General features: G+C 36.0%; 1 protein-coding gene across 1 annotated transcript in view; it reads right to left on the bottom strand.

Annotated features, from left to right (window-relative positions):
* Window positions 1-759: 759 nt before the first annotated feature.
* The window catches only part of LOC115927491, a 16,049-nt gene continuing 6,414 nt past the window's right edge, over window positions 760-10,394 (bottom strand). Inside the window, exons 3-6 of the mRNA XM_030993490.1 lie at window positions 7,729-7,812; window positions 5,930-6,178; window positions 4,733-4,806; window positions 760-3,560 (exon numbers count right to left, since the gene is read on the bottom strand). Of these exons, the coding sequence (XP_030849350.1) occupies window positions 4,735-4,806; window positions 5,930-6,178; window positions 7,729-7,812 (405 nt within the window). The 3' untranslated portion in view covers window positions 760-3,560; window positions 4,733-4,734. The remainder of the gene's footprint in view (window positions 3,561-4,732; window positions 4,807-5,929; window positions 6,179-7,728; window positions 7,813-10,394) is intronic.

Genomic DNA, 10,394 nt, shown 5'->3' on the forward strand with positions numbered 1-10,394 from the left:
GGGATACTAAGGGGAAAACGCCGAAATATGAAACAGAATAAATACAAATGACATGTATATACAAATAGCTAACTCTGAAAGATTACGGCATATTTTTGGGAGTCACTTCGACCGTGCTCTCATTATTTCATTTCTTTCACAAAGTAATCGCATGACCAGAACCCAACTTTTGTTTACCTTTCCCCTCTCTGTGTCTGTCTCTCTGTCTGTCTGACTCTCTCTCTCTCTCTGTATGTTTTCACTCTCTCTGTATGTTTTTCACTCTCTCTCTCTCTCTCTGTGTCTCTCCCTCTCTCTGTCTGTATGTCTGACTCTCTCTCTCTCTCCCCCTCTCTCTCTCTCTCTCTCTGTATGTCTGACTCTCTCCCTCTGTATGTCTGACTCTCTCCCCCTCTCTCTCTCTCTCTCTTTGTATGTTTGTCTCTCTCTCTGTGTCTCCCTCCATCTCTCTCTCTCTCTCTATATATATATATAAATATATATGTCTGTATGTCTGACTCTCTCCCTCTCCCTCTCTCTGTCTGTCTGTACGACTGACATTCTCTCTCTCTCCGTGTCTCTCTCTGACTGTCTATCTCTCTCTCTCCCTATATGTCTGACTCTCTTTCTCTCTCTCTCTCTCTGTCTCTGTCTCTGTACGACTGACTTTCTCTCTCTCCGTATCTCTCTTTATGTCTCTCTCTCCCCTCCGCTCTCTCTCATATCGCCATTCACACATCCAAGCCCAGCCGAGAATGACAATACATTAATACAAAAGTCTTTTTTTTCTGACTTAGATTTTTCTTTTAATTGGAATAACATACGCCGTAACCTGATACCTTAAAAACTAATATAATATATATGAAAGACGTGCTGGGGGTGTTTCACAAAGATTTTAAGTCGAACTTAACTCTATGTTGGACTTAAATATTATGGCGAGCTATTTGTAGCCTAATAATGAAATACATTCAAAAGCAAAATTCAAGTATTTAAGACGTTTCATAAATTCCACATCAAGAACATGAAATCTCCGAAGATGATAGCAAATATGAATGATTTAAATCACCATTTGTATGCATATTAAAATAATTTTTACAAAATATTTTCAATGTTGCTAAAGGCTTTCCATAATTAAGTCCAACTTAGAGATAAGTTCAACTCAGGATCTATGTGAAACACCCCCCTGATTGCATACATTCTGGTTTGTACATTATTCTTTCTTTAACATCAGTGGAAGAGCAGTCGTCTCGTACACACTAGGTTCGGGGGTCGAAACAAAGTTGATGCACTAAGTGTCATTTGATAAAGCATTAATCCTTATTACCACGTCCCTCGGAGAGGCCCGGGACTTAAAACCGTCGGCCCCTGGTTGCTCAAAATCATACAATTTAAAATCCACACACTGCTTCCTAAGAAGTCAGGAAAAACAAAGTATCATGCAGTTACATTTTGTATACATTTTATTATAAATGCATCTCGCATTTCGATGTTATAGCATAATCTTTTTTTTTCTTCGTCTGGCTTTTAGATGTTTTTAAAAATTTGTAATGAAATACGCGGTAACGTGATACGTTAAAATAATAATGTGAAATACGTCTGATTTCAGATGTCTTTGTAGATAGGCCTACATTTTTCAGTGGTAGAGGAATGGTCTCTTAATCGGAGGGTCCCGGGATCGAAACCCAGTCGATGTGCCAGTGCCCTTTGGTTAAGGAGTTTATTCTCGTTACCAAGTCTCCTGTAGATGACTTGACCTATTTAAATCTATTTCATTGAAAAAGATGTACACAAATTGACAAAAAATAAAAACCAAATCACCATAACTGAGTTGCATAAACAATACATAACAAAATTCAATGTACAACACCTTACATATCAGCAACATTGAATTGCAATACGCACAAAAATCGTGGAAATTTATATTTAAATACCTTTAAGTATTCTACAAGAGGGATTGTTGATACTGATGTAGAAAGATGTATTTTGTCGAGAGAGAATTCAACATAATTCCGGAGAAATGGGTTATTGACAATGAAGAGATATGGGTATAGCTTTATATAAAGAATAATGAAAGGAGAGGGAGAGAATGAGACTTTGGATGTGTGTGTGAGAGGGGGAGAGAGAGACACACACACACACACACATACAGAGACAAACAGACGGAGAGATAGAGGGGTAGACATGCATACGGAGAGAAGAAGGGTGTGTATGTGGGTATGTTGCCATGTGAAAGAAAGGGAGAAAGAGAGTGTGTTTGTTTGTGAGAGAGTGTGTTTGTTTGTGAGAAAGAGTTTGTGTGTGTGTGTGAGAGAGAGAGAGAGAGAGATTAAAAATAAAATGAAATGGAAGTACACTAGTACGTTTGAGAAAATTCAACGTACAAAAAAACAATTACAGTACAAAACTATCAAACAATATACTGTTTGATTTCATACACGTAGAAGAAGAAATATTCATATAGTACTGATATAACATACCCATTTTCTCTAAATAGACTAAAAACATGAAATAAAACAATTGTACTGAGGGCTATACAAAGTATTATCAAACTTCTTTCTCTATGATATGTATACAAACCCATTATTATTAATACCCTGTATCTAACTGTGAAATATAGGAACTCAACTGGAAATTTACTGTTGCCCATAAAGTTGGAGGAAAATATTCTTACATCTTTTTTATGAAATGATTGTCTCAATAATATGATATGTTATTGACATGTGAATTTATCATTCCCTCAGGTGCTTTATTGATCAATAAAGTTCTGAGAAAATGTAAACTTTATCTATTTAGAATAAATCATAATGTTGTCACAATCATTTCATGCAACGAAATAAGAAATAATTATTCCAACTTAATGGTAAACTGTGCAGTTTCACTATTTCAAGCTTAAAAAACTAATATTTAGAAAAAAAGGAAGACATGGTCATTTGACAAACCGAACAGAGCACCTTGATCAAAACATCAATGTAGAAATGTTATGATAGTGAACTAGATCAAGATTTTTCTTAAATCTGTTATTAATTTAATCCTAAATTAAAAATATTGGTCATATTAAATCACCATTTTAAAGAATAAGGCTAAACCCAACACTATAATGTTTAGCAAAGCATTTTAAAGCTGATCTTCCGTTAGTCCTCGGTCCTATAAGCTTGTGATTTGACAATTAAATTTTAAGAGTGTACTTAAACTAAATGCTATTATATCATAGACTTCCACTCAAGTCGCTGTAGGAAAAACGATTTATTATCACTAGTATCATGATCGAGAATATAGCATCAATTTTGTTTGTGCCTATCTTGTTCCAAAATCGAAATGATTAAAAAGTCACTGATCTCGCTTGTATTATTATTATTGATGTTATAGTTATTAATGTTGTTATTGGATTAATTTAAAAGTCGTAGATCCTTCAAATATGATGATGAACGCCATTTATTCGGTCTAGAATTTTACCCCGGTCGTTGTACGAAGATTTTGTTACACTACTTTTACTATTTTTACTTGTAATTCCATCAGATCTCACTTGTTTTGGTCAGTCTAAATTAATCGCACTAAGGATGCGCTCCTTCCGGTTGTGAGTCCTGAAAAGATGAGATTGAAAAAATAGACAATGATAATGATAATTATAATGATAATAACATTGGGTACTTGTACAGAGCTCATATATGTCTGATGTGACACTTCTGGCGCTCCACGACCCCCCCCCCCCCCCGGCTTTAACATGGCTACCATTATGACGCTCGAGGCATTTCAAGGAATTGATTCCTGCCAGGTACCCATTAACCTCACCTTGGTCGAGTGTGGCAAATGCAGAATAATTTAGATTCACAATGACTTCGCATTAACTAAGCACGGCTCATCGCCTCAGCTATTTTGGCGAGTCGATCGGGCCCACATATTAGGTCGTCATTGTAACTGCGGCATATCTGACACTTAATGACCCGTAATTTGGAGGGGTGCATGGAACAGGTTATAATTCGTGCTGGACTGTTTATCCTGCAGAAGATTGATTGTTTGAACCAGTGAAATAAATAAAAACTCACAAAAACTTGCTGGAAATCATCTTCAATAAAAATCACACCTGTAATTTGCACATAGTGACCTGTGTGTTGAGCGCATGGTGTCGGGGTTACTTGACTTGATTTCCTAATCTCTCTATGCTCATTACTCAGTCCATATACATTGTCTACCAAAGTTGTTTGGCACATGCCATTTATGTGTTATATTGAACGTTCAGTGTAAGTTTTTCTTGGATTCTGTGAGAATTTATTTTCTATCATTACCAGAATTCCAGAACTCAAGCGCATCTTTAAAGCCTGTATGCACTAGTTTGGCCAGGAGGGATTATACCTCCCTGCGTGGACACTGGCAGGTGGATATCACATCAAATCAGCTCTCAATTAACATAAGAACAAGTGTGCCATAGGGGATCAATGGGTACCGCTTAGGCATTGTTGGATATATAGAGGGCGCAAGTAGCTACAAGTAGTGCAGTCCCGCTTTAAGGTTGGATTTCTGTGGTGTGTGTGTGTATTGGGTTATTACAGACGTGTATCAATCAGTTATGATTATTTACGTCTGGGGACCGACCTTTAAACGTCACCATCCGAAAGACGTGAATCAGTTTCGAGCCTGCGTCCTCGGTTGAATCAGTTTGTAACTTCCATTGTTAGCTGGATTACAGGCGCACGCCACGCCTAGTTATCATTATTATTAGTATCACTTACTATTATACTTATATGAGAGTACTTACATTTATGGTTTGTACAGTGCGGGGACCATCCTCGGTTGGTAGTCATAGTACATCGGCTGTTGCATCATTTGTCGCTAAAAACCGTCATGAAATACAAAACAAAACACAACAAAATAAATACTGGAAAGATGATCTCAGAAAACCCTTGAACTATATATGTATATTCAAACGTTTTCACATTGTTTTTATTTTACCATTGAATATTATTTTTCTAATGAGAAGAAGTCTCCTTTTTCGGTCTATGAGTGTCTTTCCGTCCGTTCACGACGGATGTAGCATCTTAGGATATTATCCTCAAAGCAATGTTTTATTTTCTTTCAGACAGTTTTATGCATATTCAATAAGATATTGTAGGTCAATCTTTCACGTTGTGCTGTTGACACGTTTAAATCTGGAGTACATTATTAAGGACTCCATGAAAGAACAGCTGCATTTTAATTATTTCAAGTTACATTATGAATTACATGAACACCCTCTAAATAAATATACACCAAGGCCGGCTTTCACAAAACTTGTCGTCAGTAACAAAAAAAAAATGACGGTTTTTGTTATAAGCTAATGAAATCCTTGCTTCTGATTGGTTATCAGCATATTAGTCACTGATTGTTGTCAATTGTCATTGACAAAAGGCTTTTTGAAACGGGTACCAGTTCGCAAACTTTGCTCAACAACTGACAAATATAAAGTAACTATTCCCAAATACAGATTTTCATCTACCCCACCAAAACGATTTGAAGTTAAGTTACTGGTTTGAAAACGTGGAAAAAAAACCTTTTCCGTCAGAAGATTAATCTGTCTTCACACTTTCAAGAGATCCCTAATTTGAACCAGACTTCTTTCCTCAATGATTTACGTAGCATTTGTTGTATATCGTGTGTCTCTTCGAGTTCAGGAACGTTTGGTTTCTAGCAATCCTCAAAAGAACATATCATCGACTATACGGAAAGCAATTGTATTTATGTTTTGTTTCAATTCTGCTTGATGTCGCTTTTATGTTAATAATTGTAGATTAAGGACCCCAAGAAAAAACAGTAGTATTCTATAAACACTGCTGAATTGGGCTTTCCACCGATTTTTGTCTATGTACATGTATAAATATTTCATTTTGTATATTTTACTATGTATAATATTTTAATCTGATTTAAAAACAACAACAACAACAATCGTACAGACAAACAAACAACTGAGCAAACTTACCTCGACTGGCGCACTTGGTCCGAAGAGGGAGCCAGAGCAGCAGTCGACAAACATGGCGATGAGAGCGAGGAAGAGGATGAAGACATTGGCCAAGATGATGGCGGTGTAGGTCTCGACGGCGTCCTGCTGCAAGATAATCAGTGTACCGGTGGTCGTGATCGCAGCCCATGCTCCCCAGGAGACGAACCCGATGCACAGACAGGCTACCATGACGGCGGTGAAGTTGCAGAAAACCACCGTGAATGAAAACTGGAACGAAGTATGAAGCAACAAATTCAATAGTTATATTTATATAATATTGGATGGCTTTGAGTGTGATACAGGAATATATTGCTCGAGCTATGACAATATTGAAAGAGTCGAAGACGAGTCCAATATTGTAATAGCGAGAGCAATATATTCTTGTATCACACGAAAACAAAGCCATACAATATTATTACTATCATCTATATCAGGCTGACTAGCAAAATATCAAAGTTTGACTTACCTCGGTAAATATAGCATTTTTTGGGGGGATACCGATATAGATAGTTGAAGTTCTCGGATGACTGAGCAATACGAAAACAATATTGGTCAGTCATCCGGGTACTTGGCTAAAATAGTGACACAGATTTATTGTACCACTTTGAAGCCTTATATATAGAGATAATAATAAATAACATTCTGAGTTTATATTATTAATTTAATCCCCTCCCCAAAAAGTGGAAAACAGGTATAATTTTTGTTAACGGCATACTCATCGCTAAATCATATACAGTGGGTTAAATCCATTTTAAAATGATACCTCATTTGTTATGTTTCCGTGAATTTCATGGAATGTACAGTAAATAAAATAATGGACAATTAAGGTCAAAAGTGAATAGTTCCAAAATGCACAGTACTGCTCTTGTTCGACTGTGCTTTCAAATTCCCCTTTCGCCTGGGCGTTTTAACAGTTGTTAACTCTTGCTTCAGAAAGTTGATGACTAAACTGTAGCAAATTGTGCCCAACATGTCATCTTAGTGTAAGAATTTCAATTTAAGATTCTTAAGAGTTCTGCTTTCATGGATGATCTGGGGGGCGTTTTATGAAACAATTAGTCGGTGGTTTTCACGACTAATATCATGTTCACCGACAATTCTTTTGTCACCGACTATTTTCCAGGATTGTGATTGGTCAAATTTAGTCAGCGCTGACTAAATTGTCAGTGAACATGATATAAGTCGGTGAAAACCACCGACTAATTGTTTCATGAAACGCCCCCCTGTTTGGAACAAAAGCTCCAGCTCTGTCATCTACAAAAACCACACTCTTCTACGTCAAGTATCATGCGAAGAATAAGAAACAGTTACTATTAATTCAGTACGTGACGTACAAACGCTAATGAAATCGCCTAAGGTTACACGCCTAAAAATTAAACAACAACAATAACGGTTGATATTTCGAAAGTTTTTGCGACCGTGTTAGCAGCAAAATAAACTTGCACTGAAAATAAATCATGATCATATCAAATAAAGACATACAAATACAACTCAATACGGACAGTATGTTAAACAAACAGGAGGTAAAAACAATAATACATATATAGTAACAGAATAAAAAACAAACAAATGATAGCTATACTTTTGGGGAACTTACTTTACAAGTACTTTTTACCACATTTAAGTTTGCCCTTTTCTCATTTTCGACTGGTTAATTTGTTGTCTTTGATACTGTTTACATGTATAACATTTACATCAATTTGTATGATTGCACGTATTTAAAAAAAATAAGTATAATATTGTAATGATCTATTGTTTTTGAATGAAATATAAATTACCGGCAAGGTATCCTCTCGATCTCGTTGCTGCTTCCGCTTCTTCTCAAAGACCTGCGTCAAGTTTGCACATCCAATCAGAACGAACTACAGAGGGCAGCAAAAACAGAAAAAGAAATATTTCAATTAAAGGTAAAGACCAGTATTGGAAACGCCCCAGTTTCAAAAAATGAAATGGAAGCTCTCATTACCAATCATGTGAAAGAATATGTTTTGAATAATACATGATGATAAAAAATTTGCCGGGGAAACCGCCTACTAATTCATATATTTGGTAAATTTGTTTCTCTCATGGTCTGTGAGAGATATAGGGTAGTCCCATATACATCTTTCTGTGTATAGTGCTTGTAACTTTACGAAGAATGGGCCAAATTTCTTATCATTTTGATGATTCCAGAACCTTGCAGATGCTAGATGCTAGATGATCAACCTTTTCTGATCGATTCCACAACGTTTCTTTCACAACGCAATCGCATGACTATAACTGGTCTTTACCTTTAAACACATTATGTGGTGCACAACTTTTTGAATAATTTTACACAGCCGTACACAACAAATTTACAGTGTATGCACTTGGAGAGCAAAATAATGATTATGTTTTATTTACTAATGTAAAGCCATTTGACCATGTATATGTATAGGCGGCTTAGGCGCTATATAAATATCAATAATGTATGAGCAGTTTATGTATGCATGTAAGAACAGAGGCATTTCAATCAAACAAAGTTCATAATTAAAAGGTTTACAAAATAAAATAAATAGAACTAATTGGACGAAATTCGCAAAATTAAAGTATTTAGTATTAGATATGCAGAGTTAGGAAAAAAACCTCGGGAATGAAGAAAAGTATGAAATTGAATGACAAAATAGTGTTAAAATGAATGGGAAAGCCTATACTACCACTTGGGCAATAACCATCGTCGTGAACTAAAAGTTAGTGAGTAGTGAGGATGAGGATGGAGTCCACTGAGAGATAGTGGCTCGAATTCACAAAGGAGGTAATTTGTCGACAAACCTTGGTTTTCGTACGTCATATGACGCGTTTTTACGCGTTTTTTTTTTACAAACCTGGTTTGTAAAGAAAACAAGGAGGTTTGGCGAAACAAAAGGAGGTTTGTCGACAAACCTCCTTTGTGAAGTCGGGCCAATAAGCTCATCATCACAAACAGCACATTATGTAAATAAAATTAAATTCGATAGTAACATTAATCTTTTGGCTAAACAAATGTTTTAAATTACTAGATATCGAAGTCTCAAATCAATTTATAGATTTCAGCATATAGAACATGAAGTCCAGCATTTTAAAACGACTCCATCCGATGATATACGTGTGGTTTTTCATGGAGTGTAAATTCTACTCATTTTCAGGAAACACGTATTGTTTTGAGGTTTGACATCCATTCAACATGTTAAAACATGAGTCATAATGTAATAAATCGGATTTTCTAACAATACGTTATCATAATACGTCACGTGGTGAATAGACATGCATACATATCCCATAACTTCACACACTAACGTATACTCAAAGCAGTTGGGCGTATATCACGGAGACGTCATTGAATTAAGTTTGGTTCAGAGGAGAATAAAACAAAACTCTTTTGAATAATACAGTGCAAATAAAATACGTCACACGGTCTCGTGCCTACGTCAGAGGGCAAAAAGATCTGTTCTTAAAGTTTTACTTTACAGAGCAGGTTATGTTCCGGTGAAGTTAAAATAATTTGTGAGATTCTTATTCGTTTTATGTCACTTTGGAAGGAAATGATAGTAGAAATGTCTTTTGAAAAGTATTGCTCTTTAATTTTCTCATATTATGGCAAGAATTGTTTGGACCGATGTACTATTAAAGGCCCACTGTACTACTTGTTGCTACTTGCTCCGTCTATATAACAAACAATGCCTAATCGGTGACCATTTATCCCCCATGATCCTCTTTTTCTTATGTTAATTGGAGCTGATTTGATGAGATAACCACATGTCCAGTGACCTTGCAGTGTGGTCTAATCCTTCCTGTACACTAGTACAGATGGGCTTTAAAGTTATTACGCTCAAGAGTATAAGCACAGCGTTATTTTTGAAGGCTTTCACAGTGTTTGGATAATAGTTCATGATGAGTTTACACAGGGCTTTTAAAGTGCCCACAAGGTGTAATACAGTGTGAACAGGGAGTACACGCAACAGCGTAAGCACTGTGTGAACACCCTATGGTCAGAGTAAGATTCACATTAATTAATTCATACAACAGTGAACGAAATATGAATGCGTTCACATTTCACACTTCCCAGTGTTCAATTAAAATAGATACACAGTATTTGCAATGTTTCTTAATTGTAATATTATATCTTGATAAACTATGGCCAGATATTTGAACACGTTCACCACAGAATAAATACGGAGCACTCCCAGTGTTTACCTTATTCATACACATTTTAAGGGTGTAATGCACGGTGTTCATTATGTTTAAACACGGCGAAATACCAAAGCCACCGTTTTCAATACCATACTGAATCTTTGGAACACCTCAACATCGCGAAATAACGATTTTTGACAGCATCACTATACACCATAGATATATTTATATACACCGTACGTACAATAAGAATACATGGCACAATAAAGCCATGCATTTCAATATTCGTTTTGTACTGTGTGTATCTGTATATCTT

Source organism: Strongylocentrotus purpuratus, unplaced genomic scaffold, assembly GCF_000002235.5.
Source record: "Strongylocentrotus purpuratus isolate Spur 01 unplaced genomic scaffold, Spur_5.0 spur5_scaffold_20, whole genome shotgun sequence".
NCBI classification, from domain to species: Eukaryota; Metazoa; Echinodermata; class Echinoidea; order Camarodonta; family Strongylocentrotidae; genus Strongylocentrotus; species Strongylocentrotus purpuratus.